The sequence below is a fragment of the Rattus norvegicus genome, chromosome 8 (genome assembly GCF_021556685.1).
Source record: "Rattus norvegicus strain SHRSP/BbbUtx chromosome 8, alternate assembly SHRSP_T2T, whole genome shotgun sequence".
Classification (NCBI taxonomy): Eukaryota; Metazoa; Chordata; class Mammalia; order Rodentia; family Muridae; genus Rattus; species Rattus norvegicus.
The window spans coordinates 128,569,610-128,589,467 of record NC_141541.1 but is presented as its reverse complement, the minus strand read 5'-3'; the positions used below and the strand labels follow the sequence as shown (position 1 = coordinate 128,589,467).

Below are 19,858 nucleotides of genomic sequence, written 5' to 3'. Positions count from 1 at the left end.
GCTCAGAGCTTGGGAGCACTGGCTGCTTCCCTAGAGGGCCTGGGCTTCACGGTCTTGGCACCCATGTGGCAGCTCAGAGCCATAATCCTCCAGCCTCCGAATCTGATGCTCTCGTCTCGCTGCTGTGGGCTTCGGGTGTGCACATGGTGCACAGGAATATGTGCAGACAAACACCTCTCAGACAGAAAGAAATGAGACTTAAAAGACATAGCTTAAAGGTTTAGTTTAAATGTCCAGAGATACACGTGTGGGAATATTTTTAAACATCTGGAAAGGTAGATTCAGAGCTGTGATGGTTTCTGTGCTGGGGTGGGGAGTTCACGTGAGGAGCTAAGTTTCGTAGGGGTAGGGCTGTGCACTCCACCCGTAGATGGGAAGTCCTTTCTTCTCCTCAGCGCAGTGCCACAGCCTGCCGTGGGATGCGCTCACACCATGCTATGTGATGCCGTGGGATGCGCTCACAATGTGCACTGCCTTTCTATTTATGGATTTCTTTTTCTTTGCTCCTTCGGGGACAGAGTTTTGCTACATAGTGCAGGTTAGCCTCGAACTCACTGAATAGTCCAGACAGGCCTTGGATTTACACTGATCCTCCTGCTTCAGCCTCTTGATTGCTGGGATTACAGGCACAGGCCACCACATTTGGTTAATCCCATCACGGCAGGCCAAGCTCTGCTCTGGGCTAATGGCTTATATTTAGCTATTTTCAGTTCTGTGGCCCTCATATTTTATTTGCTTCTTATCATGCTTTTCAATGGGGCAAACCCTGGACAACAATCTGTTATCAAGGTGTAACCCCAACTCTGCTGTTTGCTGTGTACAAAGCATTGTATTTGATGATGGTTTGTGAGCTGAAGGCATGTATGGGACTGTGTGCAAAGAACACGGGTGCTTAGCCTGTCACAGTGTGACAAAGATCGTCTCGCTGAGCTCACAGTTGGGAACAGCTGTCCTGCTCAGAGCCTCCAGCCAGGGACTGGGAGGGGAGGTATCAGGGGGCTCACACCCAGCTGCTCAGTCTTCCCTCTCACGTGCTGTGGTATATGGTGTATGTGTATATGTGCCCCGTAGATAGGAGGCTTGGAGGAACTAAACACAGTGCTAACTCCAAAGTCAGGCACTGGGTAGTGAGACCTGCACTGAGGCCTTGACCTCTGTTTCACCTTGACCTTGACCCTGTGTACCTTTGGGATGGCCAAAACCACTGCATTAGGCGTCATTCGGGTTAGCTTGAGGTAGTGATGGGGAAGGTTTATGTATCATCTGGGTATTTCTCATATGTTTACTTTGAGACAAGGTCTTCACACTGTAGGTAAGGTTGGCCTTGGACTCACTGGGTATCACTGGGTAGCCTAAAACTCAGGGCCACCCCTCTGCCTCAGTCTCCAAGTGTTGGGATGACAGTATAGACTATCACTGGTTCCCCTTTGTTTTATTTCCACTGAATTACTGCAACATTAAATCCCATTTGTGTATTTCAAAATTATTTTTATCTGTTTATGTGTAGTTTTAATTTATGTGGAGTAAAATTTTGAAGATTTATTTTAGGGGCCTGGAAAAAGATGGGTCAGCAGTTAAGGGCACTGTTGCTCTTGCAGAAAACCTGGGTTTAGTTTCCAACACCCTGTGGTGGCTTTCATCTGTCTTTAACGCTAGTCTAGGGGATCCAGAGCCCTCCTCTGGAGTCACTGGGCACTGCAAGCACATGGTTCACATATGAACAAAGCACTCATACATAAAATAAACCTTAAAAAATTATGTGTATGTATATATCTGTGTGGGGTTTGTGCGCATGTGAGTGCAGTACCTGTGGTGTCCAGAAGGAGGTGTCAGAGGTCCTGGAGCTAGAGTTAACAGTTGTGAGCCACCTGACTTGGGTGCTAGGAACTGAACTCTTAACTGCTGAGCCACCTTCTTGTGTATATGAGTAGAATATGCATTTATTACATATAATATTTATATCAGCACATTTAAAACTGTGATTACAGTGTTTGTAATATATGTGTTTAGTGTTTTCCATGAATTTAAGAATTGGGTATGGATTCAGACAAAATGCTACACTACCTAAATTTTATTTCTGAGTTATTTTGACCCCCTCCCCCACTCATTGAATACTTGTTCTTTTTCAGAGTCACATTAAGTCAATTGACTTGGGGGAAACGAACATAGATGGAGCCATAGGTGAGCATCCTGGGTCTTTGCGCATGCCATGAAGGGCCTGGGAGGCGGACACCTGTGGTGACTGCTTCTGTGATCTGTGATCCTAGGCATCGTGGCGTCAGAGGAGTTCATCAAGATCACCCTGTCGGCATTTGAAGCAGTGATCCAGTACCCGGTTCTGCTGGCCGACTACCGCGCTACGGTCAGTTTCTAGGGAAGCCCTCTGTCAGTCACTTGATAATCTTGTGCACACGTGTGTCAGTCAGACTGACAGCTGTTCATCCCCGGAGAAACCATTCAAAAGAGCAGGGAGAGCCCTGGAAAGCTGCTTCCAATTTTGCCTGGGGAGGGGTGGGCCTCTCCGACTATCCCTTTGCTTCCTTGTGGTAGCCGGTAGCACACACTTGTGGAGGTGGCTTTGCAGACTTTAGGGGGTGCCCCCCCCCGCCTCTCTAGTTCTGGGATCTGGGGCTGCATGCCCAAGTGAATCTGTGACTTGTGACTTACCAAGTCCCCTTTTCTGGCTCCTGCTGTGGTCATGCTGCCCGTGCAGCCACTGGTTGTGACTTTGGTTATTTTTCCTCTGTCATAAGAAGACATCTTGCAGAATTTGCATGCATTTTCTTTCCATGTCTACATTACTGCTCTTGTTTCCTGGCCCCTGTAGATGTGCTTGTTTATGTGCATTTCATGCAGATGCATGGCAGCATCAAAAGACAGACATTCGCCTTTCCCTGTGGATCTGCTGCACTGTGCTCCTGGCTCAGTCATCCCGTGTTCTCTCTGAAGCCTCTGTGTGCACTCCGTTCTCCTCAGATGCCTCGTGCTGGCCTCTGCTAGGAGCCCCATTTTCTTCAACTGAGACCCTGTCACACCATGCTTCTATGTGCAGGAGACACTGGAGACCATAACTTCTAGGACGTGCTTCTCTGTGTTCTAGGAGTGACTAAGTGGCCCGGGCTTGGTGGCAGAGCTGGCATTGCCCTACTTGGAGAGTCAATGCCTTCATCTGCACAGAGCCATGTACCCATTGGCTCACTAGATACCTGTCCTGGCAGGAGCCAGCGATTCCCAAGGGTCCTGTCTCGGTTGGTTGGTGAATGCCTCCTGCCAGAGTCCATCACATTCTAACGTAGACTTCCATCCAGAAATAGGTCTTGAAGCTCCCCGATGTCTTTTCAGGACTTAATACTAGGGTTTGGGGGGTTCATCCCTCATCACAGTGTGCCGGGATAGGGTTTTCCACATTCCCATCCACACCTAATAGGAAAGAGGCAGTCACAGCCATGTGCTGGGCCAGTGAGTCCCAGGTCTTCCAGTCACAGTCATGGTGCTGGGCCAGCAAGTCCCAGGTCTTTGATTGAGATGTTACTTATCGATCCTCTTGCTTAATGAACAGTAACCTCATGGCTAATTTGTTCAGATCCAGTGTTTATAAATATCTGTATTGCATTTAAATAGAAATTTAATTAGTGTGTTTTCTAATCATGAAACACAAGTGTGCTAATTATTGCCACAACAGCCTCAATTATGATAGAAAAGGCATCGTCACAATGTTACCGCTTCATAAAAATGCTCTCTAATGCCGAGGCTCATGGGAAATCTAATTATCTCTTCTTGTGTATGAGTGGAATGCATGAGGAAAAGACGCACACCCCAGGGAGCCTCGGATTGTCTTAGATTTCAGCACATACTGTGTTCAAGGCTCCTAATCGATACCTGCTCGTATGGAAGCACTAACTGCATTTAACTCTTGGTAAGCACGGAGCCGGCCCAGCTGCTGCTTTGGGGTGTCTAGGAGGCCAGCTCCACCTGGTATAGGCATCTGTGAGTCACCTTACACTGTGTGGGGAGACCTGACCAAGGAGGGGGTATAAGGCAACATTAAATCTGTGCACAAGTTCACTTTAATTGCCAGCTTTATACAATGTATTGTCACAGTGGAAGGGAGCGAGTCTCCACGGGGAACTGTCTCGATCAAGTTGCTCTTGGGCATGTCTGCAGGGAACTGTCTTGATTATGGTAATTGATGGCAGGGGGTTGGTGCATGGGTAGTTGGGACAAGCACAGAGCTAGCCCACTGTGGGTGGCCCCATTCCCTGAGTTTGTGTCCTAGACTGTATAAAAGAAGAGAGAGTGTGTGCTAGCCCAAAACAGCATCAGGTAGAGGGAAATGGTCCCACTGGCCAGGAAGAGAAAGCACTGTTGAGTTTGAACCTGTCAAGTATGCAAAGCCAGGACAGCCGGCCTCTCTAGGGGAGGGAAAGTGTTCCTGCTTCTGGAAGCTTCTGTCAGCATTCCAGAAATTGGCGCCACATGGGGTGAAGCGCCCTTCCTGGTCACACAGATGGGACATTAGGCAAAGATTAAATGTAACTGGTGTTTTCCTTCCCTTATCTCTCCCCCCCCCCTCCTTTCTGGGCTCAGTGACTTTCATAGTAGTAAGGCCTTTCTGTGAATCAGCTCTTTGAAGGAAGGCTGGAGATGCAGGGTGTACTGTGGATAGGAGATCCTCGGGATGCAGCAGTCCTGAGCAGTCTGCTGGTTTGTACCTGATTGTATAAGGACATGTTTCTTGAGCTGAGTGTGCAAGGTGTTCATCAGGATGGGGAGTGTCTGCTAGAGGCAGAGGATGTATATGGCTCTACTTGACCAGGCCTAGAGTTGAGCAGGCATCCTCTCCCTGGGGAAAGATGTTTTAGAAAGGAAGCCTGAAGGGACTGCCCTAAAGTCAGGCTCACTTGGCCAGGGTGACCTGGATGGGAACCTGGCTGTTGGGAGGAGGTGGGACGAAGAATCACGTTTGCTGTCAGAGAGAAGTGAGCAATGTTGTTGTTGTGCGCATTTTGAGGTACTTGAGGCTGTAGTTTGTAGGGTGTGATCATAGAGGTGTAGAGCTGTGTGCAGGACTTACTTTTATTCTCTGCCCTGGGGGAGGCACATTACAGGTGAGATGTGCTGTGGTCAGAGAAACACCTCCAGTGGGTGGTGCATTAGCATTTGAACCACTCAGGTCTGAATGTCACCTTTGGGAGACAGCTTTATCTCACCGATCCTTCACTAGACCCCACTTTGATGAAATCAGTCCTTTTCTAAAATACCTGGATGGATTAGAAGTATTATTTGGTGTCCCACCCTCGCATCCCCGTATGGGAAAGGGCCTGGAGCCTGGTCAACCCTGCAGAGGGGACATAGATTTTTTTTCCCCCAACGTGATTTCAGACAGAATTCTGCCTGCATTCAGGAGGATGTAATTAACATTGGCTTGGTGTTGCTGATGCCTGTAGATTCCATTTTTAGAGTGTTGCTTTAAACACACAAACCAAAGTGCATGCAGTTTTATGGAAAGGCCTTCATACTGAAACATCAACTGATAACACGTTTGCCCTGCTGCTGGCTGGGCCCGTGCACTGAGCTCTTTGTTGTAGGAATAGCTTGCTCTGACCTCAGCACCCTTGTGTGCTGTCTGTCCCACCTCAGCCCTCCTTCAGCTACTGAGGAGGGGGTGGGTGAGTGGGAGCATGAGCTCCAGGGACATGGGGCAGATAGACAGGCCAGCCTGCCCTCAGGATTTGGATCTCCATCTTGCCTGGTGTCTCTAGATGGGTATCACTGCAGGACTGGTTTGATTCTGTCTAGGTCATTGTCAAGTGAGCATAGTCGGCCCTCCCCATCTGCAAATTCAGATCTGTGGCACTAGAAAACAAGGGAGGTTGGCATTAGGCAGAGAATAATCACCAAGTAGCCTGGTCACCACAGGCTCTAACATCTGAAACCCAGCGGCTGGGTCAAACACACCTACTCTTCCTAGAAACCCTGGCTCTTTATGGCTACGTTTGTGTATGCACACATCTATAAATGATCACACTTAGCACCAAGTAACTACTGTTTTGATACCAGTGTGACGAGACCCCTGTGGACACTGTCAGCTCATCCGTATAATTCATTTTATGTTGTGTAAACGCTGTAGCTGATGGTGTCAGCATAGGAGTCACATGTGTGCCAGTTACACATCCCTCAACCAGTCAAGTACAGACAGTAACCCTTGAGACGTCTGTGGGCAGACAGAGAAGTGACGTTGCTTACAGACGTCTGTGAGCAGACAGAGAAGTGACGTTGCTTACAGACGTCTGTGAGCAGACAGAGAAGTGACGTTGCTTACAGACGTCTGTGGGCAGACAGAGAAGTGACGTTGCTTACAGACGTCTGTGGGCAGACAGAGAAGTGACGTTGCTTACAGACGTCTGTGGGCAGACAGAGAAGTGACGTTGCTTACAGACGTCTGTGGGCAGACAGAGAAGTGACGTTGCTTACAGACGTCTGTGAGCAGACAGAAGTATCTGTGACGTTGCTTACAGACGTCTGTGGGCAGACAGAGAAGTATCATCTGTGACGTTGCTTATTGAGCTGCTGTTACTTCCCCCTTCTCCCTCCTCCCCACCCTTTTCCTCTTCATCCTCATCTTCTTCTTCCTCCTTTTCCTCCTCCTCCTCCTTGTCTTCCTCTTCCTCCTGATAATAACTCTAGGAATCAAAAACATTTCTTGGCCCTGTGCCCTGAAGACCATAATCACTTAATATTTTAAATCGTATTTTTATGTTTTCCTTTTTGCTAGAGTCATTATATATTAAGTCCGTGTTCTGCCAGAACAGAGGTAGTCTTCTTTCCCTTACTTGAAGTTGAAAAACAAAATGTTAATAAAATCTATCAGATGGCTTTCCCACTTTTTGTTTGTTTTGTTTTTTAATTAATTTACTCCTCTCACCTATAACACATCCTGACCGTGGCCTGCTGACTCTTCTACTTTCTCCAGCCGTAGTGTGAACTGCTGAGTGGACTAATGCTCACATAATACATGTTCGTTCATTTCCTTATTTATGTGGGTAGGCGTGTGCATCCTTGCAAGAGTGTGTGCACTTGAGTGCAGGTGCCCACAGAGGCCAGAAGAGGGTGCTGGATCCTCCGGAGCTTGACTTGTAGGTGGTTGTGTGTCATTGAACATGGTGCTGGGAACTGAACTCTGGTCCTCTGGAGCAGAGTGTGTGCTTAACTGCCGGCCATCTCTTCAACCCTCTTGTCTTTCTCATTGAGAAGCCTCTGATGAAGACCTCAGTGCTGCTGAGCTAGGCGGGAGCCGTCTTCTCAATGTGCTAGCACTTGGGCTACATTTTAAATTTTCTCGCTCTGCGGTCCCTCTGCAGAGACTCCTCCTCATGTTTGAGGGTAGAATTTGTCACTGCGGGACACTGCTGCGATTGCCTCGAGGTAGTGAGGAAAAGCAGCATTAGCTAAAACCAAAATGGCGGTAGAGTTGGATTTGGAAGGTCTTTAAACAAGTGTGCAGGTCAGGGCAGGGTCGCACAGCGCCTTCCTTCATAATGCAGACTGTCATGCCGTCTATGTTCTTTTGTGAGTTCACCCCCCCCACACACACAAAGTACAACTGTGAGATTTCCCCAGTCTAGTCATGTAATCAGTCACAGAGAAGTGGCATCATTGAGTCCTCATGGTGTGGAATTGGCTTTCTAACTTGCTGTATTTATTGAAGTTATTATTAATTTGCTGTGGAATCTGAGTCCCTTCTCTACACTGACTTGCAGGCCTTGGCTGTTTTGTTTGGTTTTAAACTATCTGGGTGTAAGGTGCTCTCTCTTTAAAGTTCTGTGTGCCTGACCTCACTGGGGTTAAGTAAAGCTGTGTGTCTGCTGGCTGGGGTGCTTCTTCCCTTTGGAGGTTGCTCTCTGCCTATCTGCTGTCTAGTTTTTGGCTGCCTCCTTCACAGTGTTCGTTTGAATGTATTCTACACAGTGACCCTGGGCCCATGAGGTCCCAGGAGTGCAGAGAAATCTCCAGCCAGTGGCATCGCTTCTCTCTTGGTTTAGGGGAGCATGATGCATAATCACTGCAGGCAAGCCCCTGGGATCCCCATGAGAGCTTGTCTAGATTAGGTAAACTGAGGCGGGAGGTGTCACAATTCCTTAGGGAGTGGCCTGGGTTGAACCTAAAAGACACAATGTGCTGAACACCAGCGTTCATCTCTCCTTCCTGCCGCCCGCCTTCCCCACCACTGCGTCCTCATGTTGCTAGCCCAGATAACCTCTCACACCTCCTAAGTCCCATTTGTCTCTCTTCTCCCTCCTCTGATAGTGACTCTGCCTTGGACACATCAGGGCTGGTGCACAACATCTGTTTTCTGTACAGAGCTCCGAGCTATAGCCTCCTGTTCTTTCTTCCAGGTCGTGGATTATATTCTGCCGCCCTTGGTGTCCTTGGTTCAAAGCCAGAATGGTGAGTGAGGCCATCACACTAAGAATCAGGGTTTTATTTGTTGGAAATAACTGGGTGCTGCTGGGGACCTCGAGTGACCTGGTCCTCACCATCGTCCTGCCTTGCAAGTGTGTGTCACCGTGATGAGCACACATTCTATTCTGTCTCTGTCTCTGTCTGTCATTCTCTGTCTGTCTGTCTGTCTGTCTGTCTGTCTCTCTGGACTCACGGTCTTAGAGTTTTTTTCTTCATTCCAGTGGAATGGAGACTCTTCAGCTTGCGGTTGCTCTCAGAGACCACAACCCTGCTGGTGAGCCAGGAGCCGGAGGATGGCGACGAAGAGGCCAGCTGTGATTCTGACAGCGGTCTTCTGGCGCTCATCAGGGACGAGCTGCTACCCCAGTAAGCACCATGCCGCCCACTCACACAGGGGCGAGCGTTTGAGCGTTGCAGTGTATTTGTGTATTAATTTTTCAGCTGAGTGTTTGGCATTGGAAGGATCATGCTGATAAAATGTTTTACCCATGTCATTATGACAGAACGGCATCCAGCATCCCTCTCCCGGGGGACACAAACACGGCCTTTCTTTCCTTTCCATTAAAAAAGAAAATTCTCTTGTTACCTGTAAAATCATCAAGGCCGTAATGACTAAAGAAATGATTAGGGCTTCATCTTTTAGAATGGGGGGGGGGCGCAAGGGCGTATTCCTCCTCCTCACAGGCTTCAAGGCATTATTTTCGTCAAGCGTTTGGGATTTAGATGGATTCCCATCAGTGGCAGCATACTATGGGCTCAGTTAGCTGCTGCAGAAACACTGACTAGGAACGATCGTGACTCAAACCTGGTAATTCCCATTCCTGTGGCTCAACAGACCTCTGGAAGTTTGTTTCCTTTAGGCACCGAATTCTGGGCCAGAGTGTAGCTCTGTGTGCAAGCACCTGTCCAGCAGGTGAAAGGCCCTGGCTTATATTCCCAGTAACACACACACATACACACACACGCACTCACAGGCTCTCACACATACTCACATACTCTCTCTCTTACACACACATACTCACATACTCTCACACACACAGACATGCACACACACGCGCACACACACACACTCTTTTACACACACTCACACATACTCACATACTCTCACACACACAGACATGCGTACACACACACACTCACACATACAAACTCTCTCACACACTCCACACACTCTCACACTCACACACATTCACACACATACACATACACACACACACAGAGTGGAGTGGGGTAGGTATAAGACGCACAATGTTACAGTGAGCAGACAAGCCCTCATGTGTCTGTGCTTGCCTGCACAAGGGAACTCGAATGTGCAATTCTTTCATCATCTGGTATCTGTCCCCTTGTGATTGACCCTCGTGTCTCCACTGCCACTATGCTGTGTCTTAGCCACAGATGTCAATGGTGGACACAGCTGTGGGTGCAACACTGGACCTCATGTTCACCACGGGACCCAAATGTGTGGTGGCTTAGTACTGTGCTCCTAGCTAGATGCACTTCCCCCTGATGTTGGCATGGTACAGCCTGTCATTTCCTGAGGTTTGGGCCATATAAGGAGAGAAACTGAGTCATGACTGGTGGCTTTGCTCCTCAGGTACGAGCACATCCTCATGGAGCCCGACCCAGTTCCAGCCTACGCGCTGAAGCTGCTCGTTGCCATGACAGAACACAACCCTGCTTTCACCAGGTACTGGGAGGCCAGCGTTGTAGCCACCAAGGGATGGGGCCACCATTCAGTCTCCCACTTTGTACTGTTGTCATTGATGCTGCCTTGGCCGAGGTTCACATGTTTTAACCCCACCATGGAATTGTGATGTGTCAAACTGACAGTGTGGACCCAGGGAGATAACCAGATGACCTGAGTTAGAGTCTTAGAGGCCACACAGCACTTGGGTACACAGCGTGAGCATCTGTAGTCGCTGCACTCCTATAGACAGGAGAATCCCAAGAAAGCAGCAGGCCAGCTAGTTCAGGTACATATGAAAAGAGCTGAGACCCTGCTTCACAGGAGCAGGACAACTGTGACACGTGTGGCCTTGTGTGAGCGCACTGGCACACACACAAGTGCACACACACACATGTCTGCCTTACACATACAACCCAAATGATAAACTCTTTAAAGGAGGAAAAACCCTCAACACGCATAACAACATTGTGTGTGCATGTGTGTGTGTGTGAGTGTGTGAGTGTACATGTGTGTGTGGTTTTTTTTTTGAGGCAGGTCTTACTCTGCAGTAGAAGCTGTCCCCTAATTTACTGTGTCCCCCAGGCCGACCTCAAATGGCACCAATCCTCCTGCCTCAGCTTCCTCAGTGTCAAGATTGCAGGTGTGTGCCACCATGTCCAGATTACACACAGTTTTGAAATGCCAGCTGGTGCCCTGCTTCATAGCCGGTAAGCCCTGGTCAGGTTTGCTGATGTTTGCTGCATCTGATTTAACTCAGTGACTACGAGTGGTGGAGAGCGTTTGTCTGCTCAGAGCACTGCAGAGGACGCTCAGTCTCAGGCGCTCGCTGCTGCCGCACATTGATTCTGTAGGGGACAGTGTGACACTCACTGTACCCAGCCACGACAACTCAGGGTGCACAAAGCCCATACCCCTTTCCTTTGTCCGTTTTGAAGCTGTATTTTTCACAGCTTTTAGACAGAGCACTCTGATCTCTCTTCTTAAAGGAGTTTAATTCTAAAGTTACTTCCAACAAGAGAGCAATGGAGTTGTGTGGAAATTCAAGAGTGGTGTTCCTAGACATTATGAATTGAGAACCTTCGCAGCTTCAGCTACCGACACCGCAACATACCTAGAGTCGTGGGACGGCCTCAGTTGAGGACTTGCCTCCATTCTGTTAGGCTGTGGGCACATCCGTGAGGTGTTTCTGTTGTGCCAGGAAGCGTCTGTGACCTTCAAAAGACCACCAAGGAGCGGATTCCGATGTAATCGCATTAGGGTCTCTTCATTACAAGCTCAGCCCTGGCCTCTCCTCTAACCCAACTCTGACACAGCAGGGTGGGAAGGCACAGCAGCCTTGAACCCTCAGCAGGACAAGGTTTTATAGGAAATGGGAGCAAGTGAGGGGGTGTCCAGCCTGGCAGCATCTAATAGAATAATTATTGTAAGTCGACAGGCGGGTGTCCTAAGGCAAGACTGTGAACAATCACAGTCTGAAAGTACGTCTGAGACAGTCAGACTAATGTTTGATTGACTGTTGCTAGGAAGTAGCTAAGGAACGACTCTGGGGTGTGGGCAAGGACAAGCCATGGGGTCCTTCTTGGTACTTGGGTGCAGCTGTAGGTCAAGTTCTCAAGCTCTTTTCCTTTAAGATGGAAGCTGGTCCCAAGATGGAATAGGTTTGGCCTCTCATTTGTTGATTGCTAATTGATGTGGGAGGTCTCAGCCCACTGTGGGCGGTGCCATTCCCAGCAGGTGGCTTATGCTGTGTACAAGGTGGCCAAGCAAGTCAGCAGGGGTGGGGGGTATAGTGGGGGTTGGGGGTGGTTGGCATTTCTGTGGGACTCCTGCTCATGTTCCTGCCCTGGCTTCCCTCCTTGAAGGACTGTGAATTAACCCTTTCCCACCCGAGTTGCTTTGGTTATGGTGTTTATTAACAACTGAAGGATATAGGACATGACTGGTATTGCTGTGTCTGTCCAGGTCATGGGGCTTTAGCCAGTTCATTGTTTTCTTCTTCTGTGCTGAGATGAAGGCAGGCGAGTGCTTCTGCATGGAGCTGATAAAGGCAGACCAGTGCTCCTGCACGGAGCTGAATGCACAGCCCTCTTTTCCATGACCAGAGTCTCTCCCTGTCCTGCAGCCTGTGCTCGGACTCAGCATCCTCCTGGACAGATATCTGCTGCTCTGTCCTGTTATTTAAGAACAATTGAACTCACTCCTGTGCTCTGGACTCCAATTCTTCTGTTCAGATGAATCCCCGCACCCTAGAGAAGCAGGACCATAAAGAGCCTCCTCAGAATGGTCTTGCTTTGGAAATGATTACATCTAGGCTTGGAAGGTAACTCTTGTAGGTTCTCCCCCTTAAGCATTTGAGAACGGGAGCCAGTAGACTGAATTTTAGAAGCATGTTGTTTGCTCTGAACACATAAATATTAGAATATATAATCTCTGTCTTAAATTCTAACAGTAAAGCCGCAGGTTCTCTGGCCACAGCATCCCCTTGCTGTCCGAGTCTGTCCTCCCGGCTGGAGAACTGGAATTTTGGTGTGTGGTCATCCCAGACAGTTATGCCTATGTCAGTTATACATATACACATATCTGTAGGGAGGTGTGTGTGTGTGTGTGTGTGTGTGTGTGTGTGTGTGAAGCAGTATAGCTTTGTATTGTAGTTGATCTTTAAATATTGAGATTATCATTCTCTGGTTCCTTGACAACTAAATCTTTTTGCTTATCAAGCCCCTGGCTGCTCTCTGCAGACCTGCTCTTATTTGGACTCTTGGTGGCTTCTTGGCTGGACTAATAAAATGAAAACTAAATTTCATTTTATTTAGCACTCATCCAGCTACTCATGACATTGAATCTCTTTGGTGTTTATCCTCTGTGCCTCACAAAAATAAAAGCTAAATTGCCGGCTGGGTGTGGTAGTGTGCATCAGGAGCCCCAGCATTCTGGAGGCAGAAGCAGGTGGAGCTTTGTGAATTCCAGGGCAACACCATGACCAAAAGCAACCTGTGGAGGAGAGGGTTTATGTGGCTTACACTTCACATCACTGTTCATCACAGGAGAAGTCAGAACAGGAACTCAGGCAGGGCAGGAACCTGGAGGCAGGAGCTGATGCAGAGGCCATGGAGGGGTGCTGCTTACTGACTTGCTGCTCCTGACCTACTCAGCCTGCTTTATTATAGAACCCAGGATCACGGCCCAGGGATGGCACCACCCACAGGGACCTCTTAGCTCTTTTGACTGTCAGGTGCTCCTGAGTGGGCTGAGAGGAGGGCTGACTCCCTGCTTTTCGACTTTGCAGCAGACCCTGCAGCAGTCACAGCAAACCCTCCATCTGAAAGAACAGAGCTCACATCGCGTGTCTACCATTCCGCCTATCAGCTCTCAGTCTCTGCAGAGAAGGTGCATTTTAATCTGAGTCCTTTTGCAGCAGAATCAAATCTTTTCTTGGATCGCATCGAGTCCAGTTATGTTCTAAATCTAGGAAGAAATATCATTTCAGTTTGTTCAAAATGTTAATGGCTCTTCATTTTATGGCAACATTCATAAAAATCGCTCTTTAGAAAAACAAAACGTGAGGTCTTGTAAATGAGGCCCACAGGAATCAGTGTGCTGTGTGCCTGTAGGTCCCACGGAGGCAGGAGGCTCTTAGGTTCACAGAAACCCCCTGGCCATGTTGGCCGTCTCCAGCTGACCTCCTTCTTTGACTGACTTATTCACTTCTAGTCAGCAGCTACCAAAGATGGAAAAGAAAGCTGTTGGCAAAATTCTCACCAGTGCGGGAAACAGGGCTTCAAGAAGCCTTAGTTTCTTTGAGATGGAGTCTCCCTATGTAGCCCAGGCTAGCCTCTGCCTGGATTGAGATTCTCCTGCATTAGAGCCAGGTGGCCTCTAGGCTTACATAGAATGATACATGGATGATAAGAAATTATTTATTCTGGAACCAAATCTGAGCAACCATGGCCAGAACCAGGGGTTAGATAATCCCCCCAAAGACCAAGTTCCAATGTGGTAACCCTGTCAGCAGTTTCACATGGAGGCAGAACAAGAACTGTCTGTCATAAGTCAAGGGACCTTTCACATACACTGGTGGAAAGGTCGAGTGGCATGTGAGGTGGAAGATCTCACCTCCAGACGCTGGTAGCCTTTGGTGGTGGAATCTAGGGGTCTGCACACCCCTAAGGGTTTACCTCATGGTCACAGAATGTTAGCGCAGACAGTTAGTATCTTAGTAGGACTGGGCTTTGTGATGTTTTGATGTGTTGTGTTGACAACTGGTTCACAGGCTTCCTTGCTGTCCCTGCTTAGGGCATGAACTTCTAATGTTTCCCAAGGCCTGTCAACCTGTGGGTGCTTAACAAATTTAAGTTTGTCCTGAGTATAGGAAACAATTGCTGGGGGCCAGCCCCAACATTCATGTACTAAGGCAGGCCACAGCAGTGGACAAAGGCCTAAGACCCATGGTCTCTGTCTTTGTAACTCTCTCTTAATGTCTTGGGGGCCTGGAAGCTGATAGCCTCTGGCAATTTAACTCTCTCCTGCTATTTTGTGGTTAAAACCTGCTGGTTTCTGGCAATTAACTCCTGCTGATAGCAGCAGGGGATAGCAGTAAGAAAAGAAGTATGTTGCTTGGACTGTTTTCTCTTTGACTAGTGGGCACCTCTTCAGAGTTTCTTAACTCTTTGTGAGCCAGAGAAAAAGGGAAAGGAAGAAAGTCATGCACGTAGAGAAAACACACACTCTGGAAGAAGCAAAAAAAATAAATAAATAAAAAAATAAAAAAAAAATCCAACAATCTTTATTGCTGTTCTCAGTTCTCTAAAGAGTTACCTCATACAGCTATTAGATAGAACTTTTACAACCAGATAATTAAGCACATTGTTTTCTCAGCACTCTTACTTCATAGATCAATAAGGTTTAAGGAGTTACGAGAATTGTTTACAAGTCTTTCCATTAAGATTAGTACCTGACTAAACATTCATCATCCTGACTAAACGTCACTAGCTCCGTAAGTTCATTATAAGTTTAAAGCAACAATTTTTTTCTCCATCTTTATTAAATTGGGTATTTCTTATTTACATTTCAATTGTTATTCCCTTTCCCGGTTTCTAGGCCAACATCCCCCTAGCCCCGCCCCCTCCCCTTCTACATGGGTGTTCCCCTCCCCATCCTCCCTCCCCCATTACCACCCTCCCCCTTCACTGGGGAGTCAGTCTTGGCAGGACCAAGGGCTCCCCTTCCACTGGTGCCCTTACTAGATTATTCATTGCTACCTATACAGTTGGAGCCCAGGGTCAGACCATGTATGGTCTTTGGGTAGTAGCTTAGTCCCTGGAAGCTCTGATTGGTTGACATTGTTGTTCATATGGGGTCTCAAGCCCCTTTAAGCTCTGTCAGTCCTTTCTCTGAATCCTTCAACAGGGGTCCAGTTCTCAGTTCCGTGGTTTGCAGCTAGCATTCACCTATGTATTTGCCGTATTCTAGCTGTGTCTCTCAGGAGAGATCTACATCTGGTTCCTGTCAGCCTGCACTTCTTTGCTTCATCCATCTTATCTAGTTTGGTGGCTGTATATGTATGGGCCACATGTAGGGCAGGCTCTGAATGGGTGTTCCTTCAGTCTCTGTTCTAAACTTTGCCTCCCTATCCCCTCCCAAGGGTATTCTTGTTCCCCTTTTAAAGAAGGAGTGAAGCATTCGCATTTTGGTCATCCTTCTTGAGTTTCATGTGTTCTTTGCCTTTAGGGTAATTCGAGCATTTGGGCTAATATCCACTTATCAGTGAGTGCATATCATATGTGTGTTTTTCTGTGATTGGGTTACCTCACTCAGGATGATATTTTCCAGTTCCATCCATTTGCCTATGAATTTCATAAAGTCATTGTTTTTGATAGCTGAGTAGTATTCCATTGTGTAGATGTATCACATTTTCTGTATCCATTCCTCTGTTGAAGGGCATCTGGGTTCTTTCTAGCTTCTGGCTATTATAAATAAGGCTGCTATGAACATAGTGGAGCATGTGTCTTTGTTATATGTTGGGGCATCTTTTGGGTATATGCCCAAGAGAGGTATAGCTGGGTCCTCAGGTACTTCAATGTCCAATTTTCTGAGGAACCTCCAGACTGATTTCCAGAATGGTTCTACCAGTCTGTAATCCCATCAATGGAGGAGTGTTCCTTTTTCTCCACATCCTCGCCAGCATCTGCTATCGCCGGAGTTTTTGATCTTAGCCATTCTGACTGGTGTGAGGTAGAATCTCAGGGTTGTTTTGATTTGCATTTCCCTTATGACTAAAGATGTTGAACATTTCTTTAGGTTCTTCTCAGCCATTTGGCATTCCTCAGTTGAGAATTCTTTGTTTAGCTCTGAACCCCATTTTTTTAATAGGGTTATTTGTCTCCTTGCAGTCTAACTTAATGAGTTCTTTGTATATTTTGGATATGAGCCCTCTATCAGTTGTAGGATTGGTAAAGGTATTTCCCAATCACTTGGTTGCCGTTTTAAAGCAACAATTTTTTTTTTATTAACTTGAGTATTTCTTATATACATTTCGAGTGTTATTCCCTTTCCCGGTTTCCGGGCAAACATCCCCCTCCCCCCTCCCCTTCCTTATGGGTGTTCCCCTCCCAACCCTCCCCCCATTGCCGCCCTCCCCCCCATAGTCTAGTTCACTGGGGGTTCAGTCTTAGCAGGACCCAGGGCTTCCCCTTCCACTGGTGCTCTTACTAGGATATTCATTGCTACCTATGGGGTCAGAGTCCAGGGTCAGTCCATGTATAGTCTTTAGGTAGTGGCTTAGTCCCTGGAAGCTCTGGTTGCTTGACATTGTTGTACATATGGGGTCTCGAGCCCCTTCAAGCTCTTCCAGTTCTTTCTCTGATTCCTTCAACGGGGGACCTATTCTCAGTTCAGTGGTTTGCTGCTGGCATTCGCCTCTGTATTTGCTGTATTCTGGCTGTGTCTCTCAGGAGCGATCTACATCCGGCTCCTGTTGGTCTGCACTTCTTTGCTTCATCCATCTTGTCTAATTGTGTGGCTGTATATGTATGGGCCACATATGGGGCAGGCTCTGAATGGGTGTTCCTTCAGTCTCTGTTTTAATCTTTGCCTCTCCCTTCCCTGCCAAGGGTATTCTTTTTCCTCATTTAAAGAAGGAGTGAAGCATTCACATTTTGATCATCCGTCTTGAGTTTTGTTTGTTCTAGGGATCTAGGGTAATTCAAGCATTTGGGCTAATAGCCACTTATCAATGAGTGCATACCATGTATGTCTTTCTGTGATTGGGTTAGCTCACTCAGGATGATATTTTCCAGTTCCAACCATTTGCCTACGAATCTCATAAACTCGTTGTTTTTGATAGCTGAGTAATATTCCATTGTGTAGATGTACCACATTTTCTGTATCCATTCCTCTGTTGAAGGGCATCTGGGTTCTTTCCAGTTTCTGGCTATTATAAATAAGGCTGCGATGAACATAGTGGAGCACGTGTCTCTTTTATATGTTGAGGCATCTTTTGGGTATATGCCCAAGAGAGGTATAGCTGGATCCTCAGGCAGTTCAATGTCCAATTTTCTGAGGAACCTCCAGACTGATTTCCAGAATGGTTGTACCAGTCTGCAATCCCACCAACAATGGAGGAGTGTTCCTCTTTCTCCACATCCTCGCCAGCATCTGCTATCACCTGAGTTTTTGATCTTAGCCATTCTCACTGGTGTGAGGTGAAATCTCAGGGTTGTTTTGATTTGCGTTTCCCTTATGACTAAAGATGTTGAACATTTCTTTAGGTGTTTCTCAGCCATTCGGCATTCCTCAGCTGTGAATTCTTTGTTTAGCTCTGAACCCCATTTTTAATAGGGTTATTTGTTTCCCTGCGGTCTAACTTCTTGAGTTCTTTGTATATTTTGGATATAAGGCCTCTATCTGTTGTAGGATTGGTAAAGATCTTTTCCCAATCTGTTGCTTGCCGTTTTGTCCTAACCACAGTGTCCTTTGCCTTACAGAAGCTTTGCAGTTTTATGAGATCCCATTTGTCGATTCTTGATCTTAGAGCGTAAGCCATTGGTGTTTTGTTCAGGAAATTTTTTCCAGTGCCCATGTGTTCCAGATGCTTCCCTAGTTTTTCTTCTATTAGTTTGAGTGTGTCTGGTTTGATGTGGAGGTCCTTGATCCACTTGGACTTAAGCTTTGTACAGGGTGATAAGCATGGATCGATCTGCATTCTTCTACATGTTGACCTCCAGTTGAACCAGCACCATTTGCTGAAAATGCTATCTTTTTTCCATTGGATGGTTTTGGCTCCTTTGTCAAAAATCAAGTGACCATAGGTGTGTGGGTTCATTTCTGGGTCTTCAATTCTATTCCATTGGTCTATCTGTCTGTCTCTGTACCAATACCATGCAGTTTTTATCACTATTGCTCTGTAATACTGCTTGAGTTCAGGGATAGTGATTCCCCCTGAAGTCCTTTTATTGTTGAGGATAGCTTTAGCTATCCTGGGTTTTTTGTTATTCCAGATGCATTTGCAAATTGTTCTGTCTAACTCTTTGAAGAATTAGATTGGTATTTTGATGGGGATTGCATTGAATCTGTAGATTGCTTAAAGCAACAATTTTTATGTCACAAGTTAGCACGGTTTTTGTCAAGAGACAAATCGTGTCTTGTATCTTATTAATTTGAAGTTTTATATAAATTAGTCAATATTTTATTTTCTATCTTTGTACCTACAATAAATTGTCCATTCCCAGTTTATGACCTTTAGTTACCAGATAATGGTCTCACAGCTAACCAAGGAGAAATGTTTTCCTTGATTGGAAATTTGTTCCAAGCCTGCTTTCTTTTCTTAGTGCAATTAGCCATGAACACATAAAATTTTACAGAATTCTGTTTACAGCTTTTATTCTATACAGGCCTTGAAATTGTATCAATTTAGGAATTCTATAATATCATTATCAGGAATTATGAAGTCATCAACTTGTCTAAACTGCATTATTACATGAAAGTTCATATAAGATCTGCCCACTAGGGTGGGCTGATGCCCAGGAGTTGTTAGCCTATGTAATAGTGGCAGGAAAGGCATAGAGAAGCAATCCTGGGATGAAGTCTCTGAGGACCTTTCGTCTCAGAGTGCACCCATCACAGCCATGCAAGACGGTGGGGCCATCTCCAGGAAACTCACTCGATTGCCATCACCTTTCCTGGATGGCTTCTGACAGACGATTATCTTCGAATTCCTTACACAAAATACTTAGACAAGCACAAGGATGCTTTATTTTTTTGACTTTGTCAAATTGGGGCTCAGCCCATGTCAGAGAGGAAAGGACCTTCCAAGATCATGATGTGCTTTCTTCACATCTACTCCCAAAGCCAGGAACAGACCAGGTTAGAAGTGAAGCAGGCTTCACCTAAGATCCTGCCAGACATACCCTGTCAGACATGGATGGGAGGAAAGGGTGGAAGGAGAGAACCATCTCTCAGACGCTGTCATCTGACCTCATGCACACGTAGCACCTAGAAGTGTATTAACACACACACAACACACACACTCACAACACACTCACACACACACTCACACACATACAACACACAACACACATACACACACACACAACACACACAACACATGCACACACACTCACACACACTCACACACACAACACACTCACACACACAACACACACAACACACACAACACACACAACACACACAACACACACACTCATACTCACA

At 46.8% G+C, this 19,858-nt stretch overlaps 1 protein-coding gene across 7 annotated transcripts in view; it reads left to right on the top strand.

The window, feature by feature from the left end:
- The window catches only part of Ulk4 (unc-51 like kinase 4), a 305,588-nt gene that overhangs the window by 101,368 nt on the left and 184,362 nt on the right, over positions 1–19,858 (top strand). For all 7 annotated transcript variants that reach the window (XM_087563005.1, XM_087563004.1, XM_087563001.1 and 4 more), the window contains 5 exon segments: positions 2,130–2,181; positions 2,268–2,362; positions 8,397–8,448; positions 8,685–8,829; positions 10,058–10,150. In XM_087563005.1, coding sequence (XP_087419131.1) covers positions 2,130–2,181; positions 2,268–2,362; positions 8,397–8,448; positions 8,685–8,829; positions 10,058–10,150 — 437 coding nt within the window.